Source organism: Vicugna pacos, chromosome 16, assembly GCF_048564905.1.
Source record: "Vicugna pacos chromosome 16, VicPac4, whole genome shotgun sequence".
Lineage (NCBI taxonomy): Eukaryota > Metazoa > Chordata > Mammalia > Artiodactyla > Camelidae > Vicugna > Vicugna pacos.
Genome location: NC_133002.1, coordinates 41650994 through 41678395, shown reverse-complemented (window position 1 = coordinate 41678395; position 27402 = coordinate 41650994). Strand labels below are relative to the sequence as shown.

At 54.5% G+C, this 27402-nt stretch overlaps 1 protein-coding gene across 9 annotated transcripts; it reads right to left on the bottom strand.

The window, feature by feature from the left end:
• Window positions 1-26783, bottom strand: FOXN1 (forkhead box N1). 9 transcript variants are annotated; one of them, XM_031685317.2, is made up of 9 exons: window positions 26576-26783; window positions 13700-13831; window positions 12849-13307; window positions 10469-10597; window positions 8555-8685; window positions 7164-7260; window positions 3752-3959; window positions 3066-3557; window positions 1-1520 (listed from the first exon to the last, which is right to left on the bottom strand). In XM_031685317.2, the coding sequence occupies exons 2-9, from the start codon at window positions 13820-13822 to the stop codon at window positions 1201-1203; spliced, it is 1959 nt and encodes a 652-aa protein (XP_031541177.1). In that variant the 5' UTR covers window positions 13823-13831; window positions 26576-26783; the 3' UTR covers window positions 1-1200. The 9 variants fall into 9 exon arrangements, with proteins under 9 accessions (XP_031541177.1, XP_031541175.1, XP_031541176.1 ...); XM_031685315.2 differs by having other exon boundaries at window positions 13700-13851; window positions 26576-26782; XM_031685316.2 differs by lacking the exon at window positions 26576-26783 and adding an exon at window positions 19901-20009 and having other exon boundaries at window positions 13700-13851.
• Between the last annotated feature and the right edge of the window lie 619 nt (window positions 26784-27402).

The window sequence follows — 27402 nt, the reverse complement described above, 5'->3', positions numbered from 1 at the left end:
TAGTGAGACCACAAGGCACTTGCTTTATTGTTCCAGGACAGGGGACAATGGCAGGCCATCGAGGGTTCTGCTTTGCCTCATCTGAGCCTAGGGCCAACCTCTGGGGGTTCTTGTCAGCCTCAGGCCCAGGGCAGGCTGAGGCTCCCGCTGGGTAGAGGTTGGGCTCCCAGCTAGGGTGTGGCAGGCATCTGGGCCTGCCAAGCAGTCAAAAAGAGGGGTCATGGGTGCTCCCCCACCAGCCTGTACCAGGCTTCCCTGAATGCCCAGGCTGTCTGAGACAGTTGGAAGTAATTCATAAAATGGGACCTAAACTACATGAACTTCTTAGGAGTGAGATTGTAGTGAGCTGGAGGGGCCCTTCCTGCACCCAGGGCTGGGAGAAAAGGACACTTTCAAGTTTCCGAGGGCAAGGGGTTTTCCAAACACTTTGGAATTGGGCTCAGTTTGGTCCTGGGGTGAATTTGCCCCTCCTGTGTGTCACCCTGGGGGAAGCCAGACAGAGCTTATGTTGAGGACGGATAGGGCCTGGCAGAGGGGATGCTGCTGACTATTCGCCCCCGGGGGACCCCCAGACACCTTGGGGAGGGGCTCCATATCTCTTCCTTCTTGATAGGCTGCTGGGATGAAGATGGGAGAATAAATACAGGGGGCTGCTGGGAAAGGTCATGCCCTGAGGGGACCAGGCCTGCAGAGGATATGGATGTGAGAATGGGGTTCCACGGTGGTCTTGGACCTGGCATGGGGCCCCTGAGCTTCTGGTAACCAAAGGCTTCAACTCTCAGCTGCCCCCAAAATGAAGTCAGGCTCTGGGATGTAGTTCTGATTCCTCTGGATATAATGTATGTGAGTGGGTTATGTCTGAATAACCGTGTCTGTGTGTGTGTGCACTCATGTGTGCACACGTGCATGAAGGCTTAAGTGTGAGTGTGAGCTAGGGAGAGTGTGTTTTCTTCTTGCCCAGACATTTGTGCTTCCGGGGCCCTGAGTGAGGCGCTGATGTACCAGGCGGCAGAAACGTGTGAGTGGCAGAGTCCTGGGTGGTGTCTTCTTCACCCCAGCTGCCAGCTAACATACAAGTTGGCTTAGTGGCTTAGGGGACAGGGAATGTTTTCCTTCCTTGACCTTTAAGGTGAGCCCGATGTGGGCGGCCAGCTGGGACCTCCAGGCCAGGCAAAGGCTGGAGCTGCTGCTGGGCACGGCTCATGCTAAAGCCATGGGCTTGGAGCTGGGGCTGAGGTACACAGAGGGGCCAGCAGGGGCCGTGGGGGGCGTGGGCTCCAGCTCCATGAAGGCCGAATAGAGGGTGGTGAGATGCAGGTCACCCAGTGCCCCAGAGCCCCCGTTGCCTGATGGTGCCAAGTCGCCTGCCTCACGGCCTGTCTCTGCCAGACAAGGCCCAGGGGGGAAGCAGTGGGGTGGAGGTGGGGGTGGCGGCATCGAAGATGGCGTTGGGGATGAGGTCACCAGTACCAAGGGGTCAAGGGCCAAGCTGTCATCCTTCAGTTGTTCCCACAGGTTTCCTATTGCGGGAAGAGAACAAGCATCACTGGGAGGCACCAAGGAGCCCTGTCTGCCCCCCACCCCGTGGCTTTCACATGCTGAAAAGAGCAGGACTGGGGTAACATTGAATGGGGCACAGACCCTTGGAACTAGCTGTGTGATCCTAGGCAGTTGCTGAACCACTCTGATTCCTCCTCCCATGTAGGACAGTTTGAAAACCACAGCCCAAATGATCTCTGTGGCTCTTTTTTTTCAGGGGTGGGTGTGGGGAGGGTGAAGGATTTGAGAGCTGCCTATTGGAAGGGTTTATGCAGATGTTGTACATTCTGGGGTTACCCTGGGGAGGGAGCCCCAGGAGCTCTTCATTCTGGCTCTTGCCCAGGCTCCCAATGAAGATGGATCTGCAGCCCAGACCAAAGAGCTTCCAGCAATGCACTGTTGGATCCAATGAGGTGATTGGGCTTGGCTCCCTGGGTGTCCTCCACTGCAGGACCAAGGGTCGGGGGCAAAGCCAGGAAGCACTGACTCTGGGGAGCAGACTGCGCTGCCACCTGTTTCTCCTCTCTGTGTCATGTGAGCTGCATTGTGGCAGGTCAGGGTCTGCAGCTCCTACCCTGGGTATCAGGGCTGTAGGGCCTGGTGACCCTGATAAATTAGTTAACCTTGGTGTACATCTGTGAAATGGGTTTAATAATCCCTCCTATCCTATAGGCCCATGTGAGAGAGCACACGGAAAGCACCTTACATGATGCCTGGCAGTTAGTAGGGGCTCTGGTAAATGTGTACAGTAGCCCATGTGTCTATAGCCTCTTCTGAGGCTGTTAAGCCCTCTCCCCACTTCTGGAGGGAGATGAGGCTCTAGTTCCCTGTTTCTAACAATAGCTTCCCCAGATCTGGCTCTCTCCCCATCAGACTGGGAGATCTCACTGGGCTGCCCCCACCTGCTTGAGGATGTCCCCTGCCTCTGAGACCTGGATCAGCACCTTCCTTCAAATCCCCTGTGGCCAGTACCAGGGCATTAGAGTTTAGATGGGAATGGGCGGGGCTGGCCACAGGCAGAGATGGAGCAGGCAGGATGGAAGGGAAGAGAACCTCTCCCTGGGACCTGCCTAGCTCTGGGGCCGCATATTCCTCCAGGGGGAAGATCTCTCTCCTTCTGCATTAGAAGGTGAGCTCAGAGAAAATGCAGTAGTGTCTGGGAATGTTCAGACTGTCAGTCATTCACAACCTAGTATGGAAAGGAATATCAGGCCCTTTCCAGCCGACTCAGAGCTTAGAGTGGTTTGGTGATAGGGTCAGTTAGAACATGTTTAAGGGCACCAGGAGGAGGGGGTTAACATTGAATGGGGAGCAGACCCTTGCCACTAGCTGTGTGACTCCAGGCAGTTGCTGAACCTCTCTGATTCCTCTTTGCCCCTTAACACCCACTGCCAGCTTGGGCCTTCCCTGCTTCAGTTGACTCAGCAGTTAGCAGGCTACAGCCTGGAGACTTTAGAGGATGGGCCACCCTGCCAAATGCCCCTCTCCAGTCCTATGCCACCTCCCTTTTCCCATCCACAGCTCACCCTGGAAGTCAAAGTCGGTGAGAGAGGGGTTGATGGCATCCAGGTCGGTGCCAAGATCTCCATCTGGCAGCAGGGTGTCATGCATGGTCCTGGCTGGGGAAGGCTCAGCCAGTACCTTGGCACTGTGGCTGGGTGGGGTGTGGGCAGGCAGAGGCGAGTCCTGGGGGGTGTCCGGCTGAGCCCGCAGCTCAAGGTGCCCATCTGGCTGCGGGAATAATGGCTGCGGAGGTCCAGGAGGGGCCAGGCCCGGTGAGAGGTGTGAATACGTCTGCCCATAGCAGGAGGGTGCGTGCCCCCCAAGTAGGTCCTGCAGGGAATTCTTGCCAGGAATGGGGCCCGGAGCTGGATGGATTGAGTGCAGCGGCTGGGAGAGCCCAGCTGGAGGTGCCAGGGGCCGTATGGGGCCTGAGCCTGCCAGTCCAGGGGGTGGGCAGCCCAGCAGTGGGGATCCCAGCTTCTCCCTCTTGTCTCCAATGAGGCTGTCCAGCTCTTCTGAAAAGACCCAAGACAACAGGAAACATTGAGACCTCCCTCTCCCCACACACCATCCCAGCCTTGGAATCACACTCAGGCCCTCTCCTCATTCATCAATTCTCCTTGCTCAGATTTTCTGGCCTCCTCTACCCTTTGATATGTTTGGCTCCTGGGTCCCCCAGGGCCTTCTCTGAACAGCCCATCAGCTTCACCTGGCTTGGCCATGCTCTTGCGCACGGCAATGGGATCTTTCCTCTTCCACTTCTGCAGCTCTTCCTGCATCTTGTCAATCTTGGATGGATTGAGGGCCCACAGGCAGCCCTTGCGAGAGGAACTTCCTGATTTGTTCTCCACCTTCTCAAAGCACTTGTTGAGAGACAGGTTGTGGCGGACAGAATTCTTCCAGCCATCGGGTGCCGTCTGCCAGAGTAGAGCAAGACAAGAATTCAGGCCGTGGTCAGTGCTCCAGACAACTGCTTTGCCCTCTGGGCACCTGCTCTGGGGCTTGTCGTCCTCCTCAGCACTCAGCCTGGTTTGGGACCCTTCAGGGGCAGGGCAGGGGTGGGCAGGAACCTTGACCGCAGTTATTGGTTATCACCTAAAATCTGCCTTCATCCTACTCCCATCTCCCACGGACCCATCAGAGAACTGTCAAGGTGATTCATAAAGGAAGGACTGGTGGGTGCTACAGAGAGCCCTGCCCCTCCCCCATCTGAGGTTGGACCACTCCCCACTGGGTCTTTATGCCTGTGCTTGGACCCCTCCGTGGAAAGGGACTCATTATGCTGAGCTCTCTGGTGCTGTGTCTCCCTGCTGTGAGCTTGTCTCTGGGTTATGGGCCCGTGAATTCTTCTGAGTGTGAGGACACGTGTATCCCTGAGGCTGAGTGTGTGTGAGAAAGTCTCTCTGGGTATGTGTGTGGGTATCCATGATTGTATGCATGTGTGGGTGTGAGTCTTCACATGAGTGTGCCTGGGGGGGCGTGCCCTGGTGGGGAGGCCAGCCCTCAGGCAGGGGGTGCTCGTGCCAACAGAATAAATACCCATTAGTAGGCCTGGTCATGCCACCAGTGCAGTAATTGTGACCAGGGAGGGTTGTAAAAACCATTAGGCTGACTCAGTTGGGTGAGAGGCGGTGGCGGGGGGTGCCAGTGGGCACCCCCATCCCCACTCCCATACCTCCAGCTCTGTTCCAGGTTCTGGGGCAGTCGTGGGCCCAACAGAGCACCCACTCTGGCTGGTAGGGTCCCTTCACCCTCACTCCCGGGACCCTCTCCCTTTCAGCTCACAGTTTCTGCTAAATGAGGGGCAGCCACTCCCTCCTCCACAGCTCACTTGCCCCAGGGAGCAGCCAGGCTGAATCACGCCCAGCAGAACTGGGTCCTGATGCCAGCATCACTGCAAGTTGCTGGCAGGAACTGCTGGAGACTTTCCCAGGGGCCGCTGACTTGGGGCAGAGGGCTGGTTGAGATGACCCCCAAGGCTCTCAGGGTCATGAGGGGGGATTCCTGAGCCACCAGACCAGCGAGCTGGGGATTCACCTTCAACTCCAATGACAGTCCCTACTAGAAGTCAAGGCTGTGTTGCCTGGTGGTCAGAGTTAATGGCCACTGGGCCCTTTTATGGCCCTATAAATCTGTGACTTTGGGATGCCAGGGCAGCCCCCACCCCTGCCACTTCCTATTTGGAAGAGGGATGGTCAGCACTAGCAATTATGTCCAGTGGCTGGAACTTCCCCAGTCCCACATTCCTGACTCATGGGGCTATAGGATGCCCATCTCAGCTGCTTTGGGCATGAGTGCTGCCCACCCCAGCATCCACTCTGTCCTTGCCCAGAAAAATGACCTTCCACTGGAGAGTGAGAGAGAGGGCAGGGGACCTTGAACTAATTCTTCAGGTTGGTGAGAGGGGAATTATCAGAGTTGGAAGTGAATCTATGTGCCAACTGGTCCAACCTGACCATTTTACAGACCGGGAAACTGAGATCCAGAGAAGAAGGGGTCTAGCCCTGGATCTCACAAGGAGGCAGCGACAGACCCCAGATTCCAGCTCTGTTCCCTAATTAAGGGCCCTGCCCAGGTCACCCCATTGGACTGCCTTCATCTGGGGCTGGTCCCATCCTTACAGATGCTTTCTCTCTGAAGTCAAGTGTAAATTCAGGAGTGAGGGAGTGATGCAACTGGCTAAGAACAACAACTAGAGCCAAAAAAAAAAAAAAAAGCAGTTAGACCTCTTCACTCCTCAGCCCCATAAAACAGGGATTACATGGCTCCCAGGAAAAATAATTAAGCCAGGAAGATGAGATGCAGGGAGGGGCTGGAGGCCAGGTTGGGAGTTGGCAGGGAGGAGAGGCTGAGAGGAGCAGGGCTGGCCCTCACTTCTCTATCTCTGGCCTGGCTCCTTGAAGCCCTAGGGGACCCTCCAAAAGCTTTAGGAGCCAGGAAGACTTTGGTCCCCTGATCTGCTGGGGTATAGAGGGAGAGCCCTGGATATCAGGTTTCATGCTTCTCGTATCCCATTGGCAACTCTGCTCCTACCTCTTCTTCCTTCCAGAACCTCTGGTGGGTGACTATACCTTTCCATTCTTGGCCAGACCACTCTGGCCATCCTGCCCATTCCTCATGGTAGCTAGGCAAGTACAAACTTGTTTGAATATCAGCCTCAAATCATCCCCAGGTAGGACAATTGGGGAGACGGTGGGGCCAGGAATCACCCATTGGCAGGTGGAGCTGAATTTGGATTACCTGGGCCTCAGCTCCGGCCCTCTGCCTGAGATTGTCTCCACCAGGGTGCGGGCCTTGGAGAAGGCACTCATCACACACAAGGGCTGACCTCCCCTGCACCTACCCCAGGGGCATTCAGACAAGGGAAGTGGTTCGTGTGTGAAGCCAGAGAACTTGAGACAGCAAGTGGTCCCACCTGCTGTTTGGCCTTGAGCAAGTGGATCACCCTCTCTGATGGATTTGCCCATCTGGAGAGAAGGGCATCTGCCCTGCATCTGGGGACAAAGTCTGGGAGAGCCCCAGAAGCCCCTTCTGTGGATGACAGAAACTAGATCGTATCCACGGGAAGGTCAGATGAACCAGCCAGTTCCCTGGGACACTCCAAAACCATAAAGCCCACACCCCACTTTCTGGCAGAACTGCAGCTGAGCCTGCCACCCACAGAAGCAGATCCTAATCTCACCCGAGAAGGCAATGGGTTCTGCAGTCCCAACATCCTGTGCCACCTTGGCTGGCCAGCTCCTACCCAAATTCCTCCAGCTGTAGAACATGCTGGGGGTAGGGGTGGGAACAGTCTCTCGTTTCTTCCCAAGCTCTCCCTCCCTACTTGGAGTAGGTGGATGCTCCTTGAAGCCTATCAGGATTGACCTGTCCACCTTCCACCAGCATGAGGTCTGACTCCAGCCTGCTGTGTGGCCTCGGGTGAATGGCTTGAACTCTCTGTTCCCCACATAGAACTGTCCTTCTGAAGTGGAGAAAAGGGAAAGCGTGTAGGGGGTACACCCTCTTCTGGCTTTTATTCTAACTCATCTCCCACCTCCCAACAGAATTCTCTGGCTCCAGAAAGGCCTGACTTGCCCAGAACTTGGGGGGTGGTGAAGTAGGGTGGATTTGGGGCTCACCTTGAAGTAAGGAAAGTGCTCCGTCATAAAATTGTAGATCTCGCTGACGGGAAGGCTGCCAGTTTTACTGTTCTTAAGGGCCATGAAGATGAGGATGCTGAAGGTAGAGAAAGCTCTGAGAGTTTGAACCTCTGATGGAGTCTGGAGTCTCACCCCATGCCCCTGCCCTAGCTGGAGTAGACAAGGAGGAATAACCTACCGTAGTATTCATGGGAGAGAGGCCCTACGCGGTCGGAAGGAGAAGGAATGATAAAGTGTCCACTGGGGTCTTGTGGCATCTAAGGGACCTGGGTTACAATCCTGGCTTTAGCCACTCAACAGCTCTGTGACTTTGGGTGAGTGCCTTCACCTCTCTGAGCCTCAGTTTCCTCAGCTTTGAAGTGAAGAAAGTAATAGCTACCTCAGAGTTGTGAGGATTAAGGAGGATGCCTAGCATGTAGAAGGCACGCATTAAATGGAAGCAGTCATTACTGGTCAGCCCTCAGTCAACTGCATGAATGCTGGATAGTAAGGGAAGGAACTAAAACTACAATGCTCCAGGTATATTCTCTCACTTAATCCATCCAAAGGCCTGAATATTGCTGTTCTTTTTTTTTCATTTTTTTTAAACAAATGAATAAACAGAGGCTCAGAGAGATTAAGTAACTTGTCTGAGGTTTCACAGCTCATAAATTCAGAGCCTGGGCTTGAACCCAATTCTGCTGGACTCTAAGAATTGCACGTGCTCCTTTCTGTGTTGTTTGCCTTCCACAAACCCCTTCTCTGTGCTCCTGGCTGATGTTTAAATTTCTTTTCCTTCTCCTAAGCTCACACTGGCTGGTGACCTGACCCCACGTGGGGCCTGGCCCATAGGAGGTCAAGTGTCAGTACTGGTTGGGTGAACAAAAGTTCAGATGGAAGGTCTTCCAGATGGGCTGGGTGCTGCTGGCCTGGCACTTACAACCCCAGTCCCAGAGAAATTGCACCAGATCTGGCAGATGCTGGGTGACTGAGTCATATCTGCAGATCTCATCCCTCACTAATTTCCAGTAGAGCTTTGGGCAGGGGGGCTTCTCTCCGTACCTGGGGACAGGGGGTAAAAGGGGGGCATTCCCCCCTTTTGCTCAGTACCTGGGTCCCAGGAAGCGAGAACTTAGTGGGTTCACTCCAGGGTTTCAGCAACTGCTGTGAGTCACACATGGCTCCTCAGGGTTGGATGAGAGGTCAGAGGTGAGCTGGTATATCCCCCTGTCCCCATGCTGGAATCTTCTCTCAAGCATCCTTTGGAAGCCTACTGGGTATGCCTTCCACCCTCTGCTGTTACTCTTATACCTCGAGGACTCCATGCCTCAGTTTCCCTAAGGTTCCTCTGACCCCTCTTCTTTCTACCCCAGGAGAGCTGAGAAACATACCTGTAGGAGTAAATGGGTTTCGGGAAGAGAGGCTGGTGCCCGTCAGTGCTGGCCTGAGGTGCGATCCGCTGGTATGGATAGTGTGAGGAGCCCAGGTAGGGTACAGGGTAGCTGCTACCACCTGGTGAGTACTGTAGAGGTCAAAGGGGCAGAATGGTTGCCATGGTAACCAGTTTTCCCAAGGATGGGGTCCCTCCCCCCATTCATGTACATCCAGAGAAGGAACTGGGGCTTGATTCTTCTCTCATGGGCTCTACCACCCACAGCCATGGACTCCAAAGTCAGAGCTATCTGAGGGGGCTGGCCAAGGATGTGGCTATCTGAGGGCCTGTGAGGAGATCCACATTCCAGAACTGAGGATCTCAGAAGCCTCAAAGCTCCCTTCCTCCAGCATCATCCTCTCTGGCCTCTAGGTATGCTGGTTGCCATGGTAATAGGATAGGCGCTGGGCTAGAGAGTGTGAGGGGTAGCCTGTACCTTCTGGGCAGGTGCTCTAGGCCTCCCTTGCATCTCCTGGAGTGGCTGGGCCAGAAGTGGGGTGTCCAGCCTGGGCGTTTGCTGGGCACTGCCACCTTTTACGAGTTTCAGTGGTTCTTTGAAAGGGCCGGTCATGGTGGTGGGCAGGTGAGGGTAGGAGGTGGTTTTATGGCAAAGGGAGTGGCTGCGGTGCCAGGGATGATGTTTTATGAGGGTGAGGGGGGAGTAGGAGACTCTGACCCCCCCATCTGCTCTGGGCTGGAGTGCTCTTTCCAGGTCACTCGAGAGACACTTAGTGCCTGAGTCACCCTCTCTGCAGGCTCCATAAAGCCCTGGGTGCGGCCATCTTCTTCGAGGAAGGGGGTGCAGAAAACAGAGGGCATCAAGGCAGGGCTGGGCATGGTGGGGCCGTTTAAGGTCTGGTAGCCCCTTAGCCCTGCCATGGCTCAGTCCCTGACAGGGCAGGCTGTGTCGGGGCCGCCCCCCATCCTGGGTTAGACTGTGAGCCTCAGGATGGCTGGGCCACTCCAGCCAGGCTCCTCACAGATCGAGGATGATTCCTCAAGTGTTCCCTCTGCTTCCTTCGTTCTCTGTCTTTCCTTACACAAAGCAAGCAGTCTGACCACCCCCTCCCCCCACCCACGTGCCTGCCTCCCTGGCTTGGCCAATGCCAAAGAGCTGGGAGTAGAACCTGCTCCACAGGCAGGGCCTGTCTCAGTGCCAGGCTGCAGGTGGATGGAGCTGGGCGCTGGGCAGCCACTTGCTCTGTCTTGCCCGGTGACTCCTGGGAGCTGCCTGGCTGCTCTGGGGCTCTTTTCTTTCTCTTTTTAAAAAACCTCCATCCTATGCCAGTGTCAGGCAATTACTTGGCACCCTCTGGATCTGGGAGGAGCTGAAGCTGGGCAGTGGGGTAGGGAAGGGGGAAGGGCCAATAATGACCGACTTGGAGCCTCCAGGTGGAAAGGCCCCCTAACCTCATGCCTAGTCCCACCCTGTCTAGGCTAAAGAGAAGTTTGAGGCCAAGGTCACATAACAAGGTGGTAGCTGACCCAGACAGGAGCCCATTATTCCCTGCCCTGCTCAGCCTTGTGTGTCACCCGACTTGCTCCTTTTCTTTTTGCTCAGTCCTTGTCTAGCTCTCTTCTTCTCTGCCTTTTCGGTTCACGTCCAGTCCTGCCCCAATCTCAGCCCCACTCTCTTTCCTGAGTCCTCTTAGGCACTGTCAGGACCTCAGACAAGCCTCACCCATCCTGAGAGAAGGACAGTTTCTTCCCTTCCTGTGAATCCCTGTTCCCTGCCCCGGGTGGCCCAGCCTGAGGTTCAGGACCCTGCTGCTCCTACCTGCCCATTCAGGCATACACACACACACACTCACATAACACACCCACATATCACACATGCACATAATATCCTGAGACCCTGGGAACACATACCCACCTGCCCCGGACCCACCTGGTGGAAGGGGGGCTGGGAGGGACAGTACATGTGCTGCAATGGGGGCTGGTAACAGTACATTCCTGGACCACTCTCCAGAGCTGGGGGCTTGACCTTGACTTCCGATCCCTGCTGGAAGGGTAAAACAGATGACCGGGCTGGATCTTATTTTTCTTTCTTTCTTCTGTGTCCTGAACCTTAAACAAAAGCAACTTCTATTCTGTGCCCTTCCACCCACCCTCCCCCCAACCTTATTCCTGGAGAACAAATAGAGAACAGCAAAGGGCAGAGATTTTCCTGAGGGAATTCAGCAAGTTAGTGGTGGAACTGGGGCTGGAACCAACAGCTCTTCCCCCGCTCCCACAACCTCACTGCAGGTGAAAGGCTGAGGCTAGGCTGTCCAGAGAAGTGGGGGAGACTCGTCAACGGTCACTGTGAGGCTGGGGTAGGACCAGAGGTCTCCCTGGAATGGCACCAGGGTGCACTACCTGACCTCACTCACCAGGCCTGGCTCGGGGCTGCTTGCTGATTCAGAATTGCCAGCCTCTCAGGTCTGCAAAGGACACCCAGAGAAGGCTATTGCTCTAGAATTCCCATTGCAGAGCCGTGGTGAAGGCAGAAGAACTCCAACAGGCTCTCTGGAGGGGACTGGTGAGTCGTGTCTACTCTGGCCATCTCCAAGTCAGAGTCTCTGATCTGGGAAGCCTACCCAGTTGCTTGTCTGCTGGAGCCCCATGGCCCCCTCACTCTGGCACAGGGAGCCTGCAACTGCTGCTAGTGGTGCTGGCCAGATCCTGGCTTCCCATGGATTGTAAGCCCCACATGGAGCTCCCAGGGGCTAGCACAGAGCTCTACCCTGAGTAGGACCAGAAAGAGTGTGCAGCTAGGTACAGAAGGTGAATAAGGCCAGGAGCAGGTGGACCATTCTTCCTGGGGTTACCAGGGGCGTTGGGAACCAGCATCTGGGCCTAGAGGGTCAAATCAGTTTGAGCTCTTTCTGAGTGTGCCCTGGGGTGGCTGATGCAGAGATAACCATAATCATAGAAGCTCAGGCCTGGAAGGGCCACAAACACTATGTCCAACCCTATCATTTGGCAGATGATGGGGCTGAGCCCGTAGAGGGGAAGTGATATGCCCAAGGTCACTCAGCGAGTCAATGAGTTGACCAGCTAGCTGTGGGTCTCTGGGCCCGAGCTCTTCTCCACTGTGCGGGGAGTAAAAGAGTGAGCTCAAATCTCAGCTGAGAATCCTTGGGCAAATCACTTGGTCTCTATGGAACCAGTTTCCTCATCTGCAAAATGGGGATAATGGGAACTCTTTAGAGGGTTGTCATGAAGATTAAACAGGGCATTTGAAAGAAAGCATCTGGCACAGTGACCAGGAGCTGGCACTGAGTGGACATTTAGGAGGCAGTAGCTGATATAATGGTATCCTCACTGTGGGCTACTGTCGTGTTCAACGGGCCTGGGGAGAAGCCATCAAAGGGTCCCAGAACCAGAAGCAGATCCCGTCTTGGCCACAGCTAGTAAATGCCCAGCCGCTTTTCTGTCTTTCGACTTGGAAACAGACTTTTTTTGGGGGTGGTGAGGGGATGGAATGAAAGCTGTTTGAAAGCAAGAGGTAAGGAGAGCTGGTAGGCATCTGGAGTAGGCACAGCCCAGGCTGGGGAATGGGGAGCAAAGCTCCCTTTAGCTTTCCTCTTCCCATGACAACAAGCCTATGAAGAAGGTCCTGTTAACCATGTTCTTCTGATGAGGCTCAGAGAGGTTAAGTGACTTGCCCAAGGTCACACAGCTTGTGGGGATGGCCATGGAGGGACATGTTGAGCTTCCAAGGTATTTCTATGAATACACCCAGGCCCCACTCTGGGCAAAGAATGGGACCCAGAAGTGTCCTTTGAGAAGACCTAAGTCTTCTCTCAACTCTGTATGTTGATGCTTGAAAGAAAACTGAGCTCTGTGGCTCCTCCCTAAACCCTTTCTCTTAGCCTCTGGAATGTGCTTTTCTTCTCACACTTACATATGAGCATGTTTGTCTGCCTGGGGATTCTTGACACTTAAACAAACAGAGAAAAGTTGCATACAGGAATCCTGACTCAGGAGCCTCTGGGAAACTTCCAGCTTCCTTCGTCTGACCGGCCTCTCCCACCTTGCCCCTTCTGTGCTGGACCAGGTCAGCATCCCCTCCCCAGCTGACCTGGAGGTCCGGAATGAAACTGAGAGACCCCAACTCTCTGAGCTTGCTGCTTCCCTGGTGCACACTAACCCTGAGTGGAAAGGTCTGGAAAGGGATGGCAGGGAGTTTGATCTCAGAAGAACTGTTCTGGGCTGCCGGAAATTGGGCCAGGGGTAGGTGGGATGCCCGCTGGGCCACTGGTACTCACCAGGACTTGGGGGCTGTGCTCCTGGCTGGGGTAGGGGAGCCCGTTGCACCAGGCCTCTGCTGGGAAGCCAGGCAGGAAGGCTTCAGCTTCCCCCACATCTGCAGGGATCTCCTCGAAGGCCTCCAGGGCCCTGGGGGTCTTAAAGGAGTGTCCATCGAGGGCCAGGGCTGTCTGGGCCTCAGGGAAGACGTCCTCATGGAAATGCCGCTTATATGGGTGGAAAGGCGTGTGGCTACCCTTGAGGAAGCACCCAGGGCTGCTTGCTGGGCCCTCCTCCAAGCCAAAGCCGAGGTATTTGTCTGAGGGTGAGAGCCGGAAGGGGCCCGGGCCAGGGCCGGCTGGGCAGTGAACTTGCTCGGGACCTGGTGATGCGATGCTGGGGCTGTGTGGGGGCAGTGAGGGTGTCCTCTCTGGTGGGCCATCAGGCACAAATGATGAGCAGTTGAAGCTGGCATGCTTCTGGGGTGGACAGAGAATAGAGAGCCTATGAGCAGAGGCTGGACCAGGACCCTACTCTGTGCTAGGGTAAAGGGTCAGTGGCTGAGTTCTGGGGAGCCCCCAGTTGATGGGGGAGACATAGTCTGCCCTTGGCAGCCCCATCTGATGAGGTCACACTGCTTCTAAAGCTGGGTCGCCCCCAGTCAGATGGAGGCACAGCCCTGCCCTGGGAAAGTCCCAGGCTGAAGGGTTAAGCAGAGGCTGAGGTCTCAGCACCTCTGGATCTGGGAGTCACTGGGTACTAGTTTGTTGGTGGAAAGACAAAACAGATGAAGGGAGGTCCCTGAGGGTGGGTGATGGTCTACCTGCTGCTCGTGTAGCCCTCAGCCCAGGCCTACGTGCAAGGTACTTACATTCTGTGAGGCAGGGGAGCCTGGGAGGCCCGGAGCCTGCATGAGGTCCCCTTGGGGCTCGCCTTCCAGTCTGGTGGGGCCCGGCAGCGTGACGTCAGACTGCGGCGGGTGTAGTGACACCATCACCCACTCCTGGCCTCGAAGAAAGCCGGCTGTGATGAGAGCGAGGACCAGCGTCCAGGGCTGACCAAGCCCAAGTCCACCACCTCCACTCCCACCCCATCCCTGGGCTGGGACCCTGACTCCAGCCAGATGTCTAATGAGAGAGAGAAATAGACAGATAAACAGACAAACTGAGAGACACATCAGAAACAGAAGGAAGCAGATAAACAATGTGAGAGACAGAGTAGGAGACAGAGAGAGAAGAGTCTGGTGGACTTGGACGCCTGGCAGCCCCATGAGTCTGGCGCAGCACTGGGGATGCTGTCACCAGCCCACTGTGGGATGTCTGGCATGTGTGGTTTTCTTCTGCTTTTGGGCCTGCACACTCCCCCTGGTACCTGTGACCGTGTGTGGGCCACTGCCCTTCCTGAGTTTTAAACTCCCCATTCGAAAAACTCAGGGCTCGTACTGGGTGACATGTGAGGGCTCTTTCTGCCCAGACCTCCTAGAATTATAGGGAAACTCTGTGCCCAGCACACTGAGGACTCAGCTCAAAGCCAGCCTTTGCCTTTCCTTGCTAGCTGTGTCAGAGAAACTCTCTGAGCTTCAGCATCAATTACCTGCATAAAACAGGGAGACTGGGAGACAGAGAGGGCCGCCCTCATGACCGCTAAGGATTTAGCACAGTGCCAAGGATGTAGTGAGTGCTCGATAAATGTCAGCTCTTGTTAGTAGTATCATTATTAGTGTGGCTCTTACTATTATTATCCTCAGCTGTCTGATTTCCTTCTCCACCTCCTGCAAAGGGCACCTGGGCTGAGGCTGAGACCTGAGGGCTTACTCCTCTTTGTCCAAGTAGTGTTCGATAGAGGCCACTATTTGCTGAGGGCCTGCCCTGGGCTGGCTACTGTGTAAATGATTTGGAGAATTTTCTTATCAGTTTGTCAGAAGAATCCTATGAGAAAGGTACATTATTAACCCCACTTTCCAGATGAAGAAACTGAGACTCAGAGGGGTTAAGTGACTTGCCCAAGTCACATAATGAATCCTGACTGAGTCAAGATTCGAACCCAGATCCTTCTTCAACTCTGGAGTTTACCCTCCTCAAACAGTTTCTTCATTTGGGGAGGGTCATGGTGGAGGTTCATGAGCTGCAGGGCCAAGCAACATGAAAAGCACGAGGTTGACACTTACCAAGACCCCCTCAGGCAGAGCAGGATAACTGCATTTCCCAAGCCCTGCTCCCCTGGGAGCTTTGGGAGGGAGGGATGGCTTCAGCGGCCCCATGGTGTCCAGCCTGGGGTTGGTACATCTTTGCTAAATAAACTGTCACCTTCATTTGAGAGGGTGATGGGGACAAGGAAGGGAGGGCATTTGCCCAAAGTCCCTCAGAGGCTCAGTGGCTGAGGGAGCTGGGGGCTGGGGTCCAAGGAGGGCCTGGTGGGAGGCTCTCCCGCCCCTTCAAGAGTCTTTACCGCCCCTTCTCCATGTCTCGGTGCTGCTCACTCGGCAATGCTAAATGTGGCGTGACCGGGGAAGCGCCTAGCTGGCCGTAACTGGACACCGTGGTGGAGCAAGCCTGGGGCCCAAGGTGCAGGGCAGCCCATCTCCGGCTCCGCATGACCGCCTGGCCTGGCCCCTGCTCCCTGGACAGCTCGGGCCTGCCTGCCACGCCTGGCCCTGATCCAGAGCTGCTTTCCTAAGGCCCCTCCAGAGGTAAGGCGGGGGTGTTCTTCCCCCCAGGTCTCAGGCCTTGTAACTTGTGGGGTGGTGGTCACTCTCTTCTCTGAAGGCAGCATAGTCTGCAGTTAAGAGCAAGGGTTTTGGATTTGGGTCAACCTGAGTTTGAGCCCCAGTTGTGTCATTTCCTGGCTATGTGAGTCTGACCAAATTGTATAAATCTCTGTATCTGCCTTGGCTCCTCTGACAGTAGGGTTCGTGGACCCACCTCACAGGGTCATCATGAAGATTAAGTGACATGATGTGCATAAGGTGCCCGGCACATAGAAAATGCTCAGGGACACATGTTGTCCACCTGGTCTCATTGGCGAAATGTGGCTCCTGACCCCGGACTGTAGTTTTCCTGATGATCTTGCTGCTTCAGGCTTGGGGAAAGTGGCTAATGACACCGTGCTCAGGTGGGAGTTGCTTTGCAGCCTTTCTTGTCTGCCTGGCCGTCTCTCAGCCTGGCCCCAGGGAGTTCAGATCCCAGCCCTGCTCCTCTGAGACGTGAACCTGAGGAGGCTGAGACTTACTTCGCTTGGCTGCGCCTCCTGCATGTCTCACGCCCACCCTTACAGCGGCTCCTATGTCCCAGGATATTATCTGTGGCCCTGGTTGAGTTCCTGCATGACCGAGGCCTTAACTAAAGTCTTCAGTTCCCAGCCCTGACTTTCTTATCCTGGCTCGGCCAAACCAACACCCCACCTCCTCCAAGGAAGAGGAATAGAACCAGGGAGGCTCTGCAGAGTTCAGAGGCCAATCGCTTGATTTGCACTGATGATGCAGAAGACCCTGAATGGACCTCAGTGCAGGGTTTCCTCTGGGTATGTTTTGTAAATGATGACCCCTGATTCTGTGACAAACCCCCTTGGTTGCCTCAGCTGAAGCGATATTCTACAAATGAGGAAACGAGGCCCAGAGAGGAGGTTAATTACTTGCCTGAGACGGCACAGCCCAGGAGAAATAGGGTCTTTCACGAACTACATTCCAAAGAGTCTTTTCGTCTCAGAGGCTGGGCAGAGGGGCTCTGATTGGTGTACGGGGGGACCTTCTGTCCAGCACAGGGAAGGGCTCACTATAGTGAGACGAATGAGGCTGCCTTGGTCCTGGACCCCTCTCTGGAGTAGGTGGCATTGCTCCTGAAGTTGCATGATCTAGTTCAGAAGCTCTAGAGTCATGGTTGGGTTTGAACCCCAGTAATTGTGAGACTTTGGTTGGGCAACTTGCTTAGCTTCCTTCCTTGGGCCTCAGTTTCCTCATCTGTAAAATAGGGCTAATAATACATACCTCTCTGGAGGATTAGATGACATGTTGCTTGTAAATAGCTTAATGCATAGTATGTGCTCAATAAATGATAGCTATTATTAATAATTAACAGTGGGACAGGGTTATTTTAATGCATGAAGTCTGGGGGTGGGGACAGGGAGAGCAAAGGACACTCTTCTCTCCTGCCTCCTGCCTCCTGCCTCCCACCTCCATCTCCCCGACATCATCCTCCCCCATTGGCAGAGGCTAAACTTCCCTCCTCCGGATCCTCTGGCCTCAGAGATCATGTTAGCCACCCCTCTGAGGGAGGATGGCTGCAGAAACTCCCAGGGATTAGAGTAGAGAGGAGGGGGAGACTTTTGCTTTAGATCCCTCAGGAGGCCTCTCTGATGGCTGCAGCTCCCCAGGGATGGCATCTGCATTCAGAAGGAATCCTTCATTGAAGACTTTATGCCACCTTCTTCAGTGACAGGGGGTGCAGTGGGATATGTGTGTGTACAAATATTGCCAGTAAACCAGTACAGGTGGTCTGGTGCAGGCGATCCTTTCTCAGATCCCAGGAGCTACCCCAGATGGCACTGATGACCCTGCCACTCAGTATGGGCTCCCACAACCCACAACGTGTCCCACTTTGGGGGTAGAGCTAGGCCAGTTCTCTCAAAGGTGGACTGTGCCCTGAGGTCCCTTTGACTATACGGACTTTTCTAATCACAACTCCACGTCTCTAAAGCACTCAGCATTTTGCAAAGCACTTTTATATCTATCATCTTTTATCCTCCCTTTGCCCCAGAGAATAGCAGGCAGTGGTTTGCAGGAGCCAGATACTCTGGGCTTGGTAAGGGCAATTGTGCGCATCGCTTTTCAACTCCACTTTCAGTGAAATTGGCCCAAATCGGCCATGGTGGGAGTATTTACCCAAGGAAATTAACAAATCTACAAAACAGGTCTTTTTTTTTTTTTTAAGAGCTGGTTGGTGAACACTTATCAGCACATTATTGGTAGGAGAAAAAGGTCATTAATCCCATTTTTTAGGGGAGAAGATTGAGGCCCAGAGAGAAGTGACATGCCCAGATCACAGAGTTAAAACTGAAAACCACATCTCTTGAATCTCAGGCTCTGAGAGCCCCAACTACACCCCCAAAACATACTCTAGGGGTGCAACCCTAGCAAAATACTAGCTGAAGACAAGTTTACTGTCTGGGTATTTTTTCTACCATCTGCTCTCTGAACTTGTCCTCCTTCCATGTTCCCTGAGGAGTGGGAGGGCAGAGATGGGGATGGAAGAAGTAGACTTGATCTTCCCTGGACTCAGAGAGAAGAAAGAAGTGGTCCTCTAATCTGAGTAAGGAACATGGGTAAGAAATTCCCTAGAAATTACGACAATAGGATTAATATGCATCGTTATTGAATCTCTGCTCTGTGTCCTTCTCACAAAGAGCCAGGCCCTGTGCCCCCTCCTCCCAGCACATCTCCCCATCCCTCAGAGACTCTCTTCCTAGTACGCCAGGATTAAGGCAGAGGGGGCATTTGGGGGTAGGGGCTGGGGGACACCCTGTGTGCTGTTAGTGTGAGTATGGACAAGTCAGTCCCCCATTCTGCACTCAGTTTCATTTTAAGTACAACGAGGCACTGGGACCATTTGCATCTAAAGATGCTGAAGCTGGTCCAGTGGATGTGTATATGGTCCACAGGGCTGTGAGCTGGGCCCTCCCCTCTGCTCTCCCTTCAGGAGGGACCTCCTGAAGGAAATCCTCAAGGGGACCAGGAACAGCTGGGTGAGTTTTTATACCTGAGAAGAGAGGTGCTGTATTATCAACCCCATTTTATAGATGAGGAAACTGAGGCTCAGAGAGGGTAATCCGAATTGCCCAAGTTCACTCAGCTAGTAAACTATGCTTCCCCAGGATTCAGACACAGGCTTCAAAGCCAGTTCGCTTGACCACTATGCTACACAGCCCCACCTCACAAACACCTCAGCTTCCCTGCTCACACCTGGAAGCCAGGGTGGCGAGTTGGGGGCAAGGATGGAGGTTTCCTTAGGAGGCTCTGTCCCTGCACCCCATGTGGGCAGCTGAGTCACAGAGGACACTAGGGCCCTCAATGGGCTCTCTCTACACTCCCTTCCACTGGGGCTGCTCCTACCCGCCCTTTACGAGAGAGGTGGAGATGTTGTAGTTCCGCCTTAATGGTTTCTGTTGCTGGCTGCGGCAGCATGTTTTACAAGGGGTGGGGACTGTGCCCAGTGCTCCCTGTGGCCCCACCCGGGGCTCCACCTGCCTGGCTGCTGGGAGGGGTCCCCTGGAGCAGCTCAGTGGTTACCTAGTGAGGGTGGCAGGGAAGGGCCTGGGGGCCACTCCTGAGGTTGGGCACCTTGGATACTGGGAGTCTGGGGGTATCAAGAATGAGGGGGTAGTTAGCTCCTCTTCTTCCATCAAGGTTGGGGGTTCTGAGGCCAAAATTCTGGCCCCTTTGGCTCTTGACCCTACCTTAGTATCAGGAAGGGGGTCAGCTGCCCCTGCTTTGAGATCTGATTAAACTGCTCTGGGAAGCAACTAGAGATGGAAAGGGCAGGAGGTGGAGTGGGGAAGAAGAACAAAGGATGAAGAACAATCATGTCCCCCGTGTGATGCTTTCCTCAAATATGAGCCACTGACACCTGTCGCTGAGTCATTCCCATCCCCCAAACCAGGGCTGTCCTGAAGCCACTTTAGTCATCCCCCTGCCTCTGGAAGTAGGCTGGTCCTTGAGCATCACTTGGTATACCCATCCTGAAAAAGCACTTGAACCACCTTCCATTCCAAGGGCTGACCTGGAAGTTCTTCCAGACGTCTAACCTTAATCTCTCTTGTAATCTTAGTCCTCTTGCCCTGTCCTTCCTGCCATTCACCAAGGGACCCTCCAGAGGCTAGTAAATGACAATGGACTCATCCCTCCTCGAGGGTGGGTCCCAGCCTTGTTGCGGATGTCTAACTCCAACAGCTTCCTGTTCTCCCACTCTTCTTTGCCCAGCACCCCTTCCTTTCCACCATCCCTGGCCACCCATCTCTCCAGCCCACCCCCAGCCCCTGCCACCCAGCCCTGGCCCCAGAGGAGCTGAATCCAAACACTCACAGTGGGCTCTGGGCCTTGGCCACCATCACAGCTTCAGGGAGTCATTCAGCCCAGCAACACCCCAGGAGCCTCCATCGAGGTATAAATACTCCCACATGCCTGGACCAGCCCCCTGCCTGAGGACTGGGGTGGGGCTGCCTCCCCAGGCCAGACAGGCAGGTCACATGCCCCATAAATGCCACAGGACCACAGGCCCTTCCCAGCAGCCCTGGGGAGACTAACTGGGGCCTGATCTCTTTGGAGAGATGAATGATGGATGGATACATGGGTGAATGGGAGGATAGGTGGATGGATGAAATGGACAGATCAATCATTGAATAGACTGTTGGATGGACAAATGACTGGATGGCTAGATGGATAGATAGATGGATGAATGGACAGTGGGACAGGTGGATGGGTGTTCTTGAACTGCCTGTGAATGCTCATTGGTAGATGGGAAGGAAGTGATGCTTGGTTTCAAGGAAAGAAGAAATGCTATCCTTAAAGCTATCCATTCATCCCTTTCTGAGACACACTTACCAGGTCCCCTTTTCTCCTCTGCTGTGGCCACCTAGTCTAGGATATTGGCTCTACTGGGTTCTCCCTATTTCTTAGATGCCTCTTTCCAAGAGACCTCCCGCCTAAACACCCCCAGCCCTCAGGAATCTTTTGCTCTTTCTCTTGGGGGTCATTCATGGTCTGCCTTTTCCTCCCTCTTGCCCACTCTGGAGTCCATGCTCTGAGGCTATGAGCCCATTTCCAGATCTCACACACAGAAGCAAGTTCAGCTTGTCCTCCAAGGTTAGCAGGGGAAGGGGAGGCAAAATTCTCAATTCCCAAGAGCATAAGATTCTTACATGGGCAATTTAAGAGGGAGAAGTTGCCCCCCTCTCCTTCCCCAGGGATTTTTAAAGGCATGACTGGGTCTGATGGTGAGGACAGGCTTGGGAAGGGACTTGTATGTGGACTTAGAACCCCTCGGGGCCTGACTGGAGAGCTGGGCTCCTAGGGGTTGGGGACTTCTTGCCTGCTTAATCCTCCCAGAGGCAGTGTGCAGAAAGCAATGATCTGATTTCCAAAGAAATTTCCTTTTTAATTCTCAGTCTGCCCAGCTGTGAAAGGGATAAAAAATTGGATGATGAGGTGGGGAGTGACTGAAGGAACAGGTGGATTTTTCATAGATGATAAAATATGGCCTTTGTCCCTCCTTACAACAAGCTTTTCCCAGCCACACTGGCTAAAGCGAGGGTAGAGGAATGGGCTGGGGAATGGGGATGCTAGCCTCTGAGTACTCATTAGCTCTGTATTCCTGTGATGCAGAAGTCCCGCCCCCATGACCAGGTCATTTAAGGCTGAGCCTGGTGATTGGTTCCACCTCCACCCTCCCATAGACTGCTTTGGCAACTGGCTGCAGAGCTGATTGGGTGTGGTGGTGATTGGCAGCTGAGGATTTGAGCTGGGAGACCAACAGGGATGACAGAGGCCTTGTTTTTCCTCATCCCTTAGCCTGGCATTTACTATCTCAGGAGCCCTCCGGCTGCCTTACCAAGCCCCCTGTTCCCTCACAGGGAGTCCTTCTGACCCAGGACCCTGGAACCTCCTCTCCCAGCCCTGCCGTCAGTGTGGGCTAGTCACAGGAACTGACCACATTTCCTCCTTTATTAAATAGAATCCTCACTTTTGCCTTAAACACCTCACCTGGCTGTCCTGGGGGCTGAGTAAGAACCAGGAGGTTAAAATGCTCTGAGGAAGATAAACTGACACCATCTTGACTGGTGCCCTGCCTCCTCCACTGGGGTCCTGGGCCTATGGGATTTCAGGAGAGGGGGGGGGCTGAGATCTTGGTCCCTTCAAGCATTTGCCCTTCCCAGGGTGCTCCCCATGGGCGTGGTCAAGAATGCTCACCTCCAGGCCCCTCTCTGCCTGCTCACTTTAGTTGGGGCATGAGATGGCTCTGGGTCCTGCCATCCCTTGGCCAGGGGCCTGTCGTGCTGTGTACATATAATTATCAGAAGGACTGCTCATTATTACCTATCTATTATTAGGGATATTAAGTCTGCCACCAGTACTAATAATCAGATCTAGTACAAGTCAGATACATACTGGTGGAGTCTCTCCCTCATGCCATCCAGATCACATGTGCAAACACACACAAGGAAGGCAGGAAGTTGCCTGCCTGGACTTATGGAACTTTGGAGTGAGAAGAGCACTGGGAAGCCCTCCCATCCAACCTCCTTTTTATTGGACAGATGGGAAAACTGAGGCCCCACCCATGGCAGGGAATCTTCTCTGCTTTGTGGGTGTGTGCACACTGGGTTGGGTGAAGCCAGCTCTGAGTGGCTAATCATTCCCTTGCCCATCTGAGGAGAAGGATGTAGAGAAGTGGCAGGTCCTGGGGTGTTTTCTTGAGATCATCCAGCTCCTGGGCTCTAGGCCCCACTTTTCTCCTTTGACTACCCCCAGATCCTCGTGGGCTTGGCATTGTCATCCCAAATAACTTCCTCTCCAGAACCCTTCCCACCTTAGGTAGATTGGACATGATCATGAGAAGGCCCAGAGAGTTAGAGCCTCCTCTCCAAAGCCACATGCTCTTTGGGTCCCAACGTGGGCCCCATGAACTCCTCCCAGAGGGAGCTGGGGGTACCTCTGACAGTGAGCACTGCTGCAGTCTCTCTGCTAAGTGAACAGTCTGGTAATTGGGTTTTCTGATCATGGTGATGTGTGTGTGTGTGTGCATGTGTGTGTGTGTGTGTGTGTGTGTATGTCCTGATGCACATCCTTTACCTTCCTGATGGGCTGGTGTAGTCCTGGACATGGCTGTGGAATTTACAAGTGTAGGCAGAATCTCCAACTGTCTCTGGGCAATCCGGTTCCAGGGACATGCTCCATTCTGTGTGTGTGTGTGTGTTTGTGTGTTGGTGCCCAGGTTGGCTGTAGTTTGTCAGAAGCAGTAGTTTCAAGGTTGGGGAACAGGGCTTGAAGTAGACGAATCATGCATCCTCTGTGAGCATGGGGTGGAGGGTTAGGGTCAGACCTCCCAGGGGCTCTCTGTTGTATCCTGGGGGGGGGGTCTTGAGGAGTGCCCCTCTCTCTGAGCTTCCAGAGTAGCCATGAGAGCATAGGTTTCCTTTTCTCTGTGACTCACAGCTGGCTCTCGAGTCAAGTTTCCCGAGAGATCACGATTCAGCTAATTCTCTCCCCGGCTCCATTAATCTGAGCTGACTAAGCAAGAGCCACAGGCGGGGTAGAGACCCGGGGATGCTCACAATTGTAGTCATTCCAAAACAACCCAGCAGGCTTTCTTGCTTTAGCTTCTGTCCATCTCCCTGCCTTGGGCCTGGCCATGCACAATAGATTGGTTATGCTCCCAGCCACCCCTGCCCCATACACATGAAGGTTGTCACTGCCTCCCTTTGGGGCCCTCTTAGCATGTCTTCATTTTCCCCCTTCACTTGCCACACACCCGCAGTGTAGAGAGGTCCATTTGGACATCAGACCTCATCTTGTCCTGTTGTACCTGAACTCGTTTTTACTGTTTGGTCAGCATCCAGCCTTTAAGGTCCAGTGGGGACCAGGAAGCTGTGGGCTTCTCCAGGGATTATCCTATCCAATCAATTTTGTCCTAATGTCTATGGCTCTGGGCTTTCCCTGAACACTGGGAGAATGGGGAGGACATACCGGGACCTGACAGGGGCACTGATGAGGGGCATGGAACTCCAAAGGGGAACTCTGATGTGTGGAGAGACCCATCCTGGGGAGGTGGGAATGGTGTGGGATGGGCAGATGGGGCTAGGGATGAGGATGAAGGTGGCGCTGAGGAGGTGAGGTAGAGAGGGAAGAGAGGAATGGGGTTGTGGAGGTAGAGATGAAATTGGGGATCAGGATGAGGAATTGGATAGGAAGAGGATTTGGCTGGGGTTGGAGATGGGAATGAGGATATGGTTGGAATGAAAGGAGACAGGGATGGAGTGAAGGAGTTAGGGATGAGGTGGGGGTTGAGGTTGGAGTTGGGCACAGAGATGGAGGAAGGGGCAAAGGATGGGAAGGAATAAAATGGAAAGACTAAAATTATTCAGGGACTTTTGATTGACACTTCTGAGATGCACTCTCCCAGAGGTCATCATGTCATTCCCCTGCTCCTGGGCTTGTTGCCAGCCCAGCCGCACCCATCACAGATCAATGGTCGCCACTCCACTCAGGAAACCACCTTCTGTGGTCACATTGTCCAGCTAAACTCAATTTAAAATGCTGAAACATCTCTCTAATGTCAACCTCTCCTGCTGTAGAAGCTAATCTCAGCTTGCTAAACTTCCCCCTGCAGGCTTCAGCAGGGATGATGGTGAGCTGTGATTGGGGAAGAAAGAGGGAAGGGCATATCTGCAGGACCTCTGTCCCTGGCATCCCGCTGGGGAATAAGGGGAGACAGGTAGAAACACATCCTAACAGCCCCCTTCTCATCAGAGTAATAGGGGGACAGCAGGCACAGGGCCTTCTTTCTGTCCCTTCCTATGCACAAGCTCTTAAGAAATTTCAATGTGACTTAGTAACAGTGTCTGGCAATGTGCTTGAGCCCTGTGCAGGCTGTGGGGTTTCTGCTGGTCTATGAAGACTCAAGCTGGAAAGAGGGAGGTTAGACAACAGGAAGGACTTCCCAGCAGGAAGGATGGAGAGTCCATGGGAAGTGGTGCTGGGCTGCTTTAATAGAGGGCAGATGGGACTCTCCATGGGGGCCAAAGGAAGGTTTTCCTGAGACCAAGGTGGGGACATAAATCAGCTTCCCAGAAGGCAAGTGTCAGCAAGTGGGCTTTCCCCCTTGTCTGTAACTGTCCCAGGGCTTTTCCCTTCTCACAGTGAATGAAAGCACAGCTGTTGGTTGGGGGCCATATGGGGAGAGTGTGTGAGTGAGACAAAGATGGGGAGCAGGGAGGGTTCCCAAACCCCCCTAATCTCTCTGACCTTCCCAGGAGCAGAATTGAGAGGATTCTGGAATTCCCTGAGCCCCTGGGAAATAAAGTCCTCTGAGAACTCCCTGGCATTCCCGGGAGAACAGGTTCCTGGCCCTGGGAGGTGAGTGAGGCACCGGGCCTTGGGGGGCAGCGTGTCCCGGCAGGCCCTGGAGCCGGGAGCTGAGCTCGGCAGAGGCAGCACGGGCGGGGCTGGGCGGGAGCTGGGAGGACATGTGCCTCTCCCCTCGGCACCTTCGCTCCTGAGGACCTGAGCCTCCCCAGGACCTAGCCCCACTCTGGCCCTGCCGGGCTTACCACAAGACAGAGGGCCAGGAATGGAGATGCTGGCCCCATCGGTTGGGGAATGCCTGCGTCCCGGGGGTCAGGGAATGACCAAGGGTCTAAAAAGGCCTGAGCCAGGCTCAACAGGGACAGGACTGGAGTGCAATGCACCCTCCCCTTCTCACCCTCCAGTCAGCCCAGAGGAATGGGTTTTATCAGTGGGGAAAAGAGAAGCCTATGGGAGCAAGCAGGGGTGGATCCTGCAGCTGTAGAGACTTCAGTCCAGGAAGGACCTCAAGACTGTGAGGGAATGACCCAGTTTCCTCCTTTGGGAATAGGAAAGTGAGGAGGGGGCAGACCTTTTTGGTGTGGGAAATGACCAGCCTAGCGGCAGGGGAGATGGATGAGATGGCTTCTCAAGAGCATGGGCCCTCTCCACCTGGGTTCTTTCCCGCTGACCAGCCATGCCTGGCCACAATGCACACACACACGTATCTCCCCATGCCTGTAGGTGCAGAGAGAAGAGGCAAACACGCCCACTTATTCGAGTCTATTCTTAATCTAACTTGCTTCTTTGGACGTTTAGGGAGGCCTGGGGACTCCACGGGGAATGCCAGAACCTTACCTGATCAGATTGGGGTCGGCGGGAAGCCATGAGAGCCAGAGGGGTCTTCCTGCTGTTCTAGCCAGTTCCCTAAGGGCCTTTGATCCCCAGACCCCCAATTCCAGGCATTGAGGGTCTAAGAGCTCCCTGCATATCCTGGGTCTGCTCTCCAGGCCTGTTGGTTTCAGGGGAATTGAGGGAGAGAGCTGTTTCTAGACCTCTGGGGTATTCTGCCTTGAGCTCAGCATCAGGTACTGGCCACAGCACCTGTTTGCCACCTGTCTGCTTCTCCACCAGGTGCACCATCTCCTTCCTGCAACCCAGGCCTCCCCCGCGAGGCCCAGGCATCTAGACCCGAACCAAGGCTACTCAGAGATACTGAATGATTCATTGATCAACACATACCCTTGCACAACTCAGCCCCCAGAGCTGAGCTCTTCTCTCTCCACTTGGAAAAGCCACTAAATTAGGAATCTGCCTCCCTGTCTTTCAGCTCTAGTTTTCCAATTCTAGCCCTTCTGAGTCTTTATTTTCTCCCAGCACAGGGTGGCCAAGTACACTCTGTCCAACACACACACAAAATCCACCAAACACCAGAATGAAAAATCACAGTACAGCAAGAAGGATTGAAGTTAGGCAACCTGGAACAGGAAGAAGAGGGAGGAGCATGGAGGAGGGGGTCCTCCTTGGCCTCCAGGCACTCACCCCACTTCCTGATTCTCCCTTGAGCAGCAGTGAGAGGAAAGGGAGCACCCAGGTGCTCCCAGTCACTCCTAGGGCCCGTTAAAAAGGCAGGCCCCCTCCCCATATCCTGGCCCAGGCCCGCTGGCCTCCACGGCTGACTTGGGCCGGGTCTCCTCTTACCTGCTCAGTGAAGCAGGTCGGCGTGGGGGCTGGGGTCCGGGGGGCCAGGAGCTCCGTCTGTCTGTCAGTCCGTCAGCTCGGCTGTCCTGGGTCTGTGCTGACATCAGATGAGGGGAGGCAGCTGCTGGGTGAGCCAATAATTATGATATCAGCTTCCCCTTGCCCCGAGGGGCTGCTGCCAAAATGGGGAGACGAGCAAGGTGACTAAGAAGCTCGTTTGCTCCTTGGCTCTTGTTTGACAGGTACCGGCTCCTGTGCCCGCCCCAGCCGCGCCCTGGCCCCCCCTCGGCCCCTCCCTCCTCCTGGACCAGCCCGGGCCCCCTGTCTCTGCCAGCGGGCGCAGCCTGTGGCCTGTGGATGAGGGGGCTGTCCTGTGGCCCCCACCTGCACCCCAGAACAGGGATAGCCGCCACGGGTGGGGCACAGGCCTGTTGGGACATGCACACGTGTGTCAGGAGAGCTGGGCCACCGCATGTATGTTCATGGAGCTGGTGAGGGGGTTCTGGGCAGCAGATCTGGGTGGCCGCCCAGGATTCTCAGGCCTGCCATGGATGGGCAATAGTTGTGACCCCTCAAGGGCCAGGCACAAGCATAGATTTGGTGGGGACTATCCGTTCACGAGGTCCAGCCATCTGTCTGTCTCTCTCCAGTGCCTCTGACACCTTCAGGTGTGGGTGTGTGCACCCATGTGTCATGTATCCGTGATTCCTCCGTGTGTCCGTGGGTATGTGAGTGTCTCTGTGTGCTTGTATGGTTGTCCCCTGGGCTGATGGGCATCTGTATTTATGTCTTTCCCCCTGTCTGTGTGCGGATCTATGTGCCTGTAT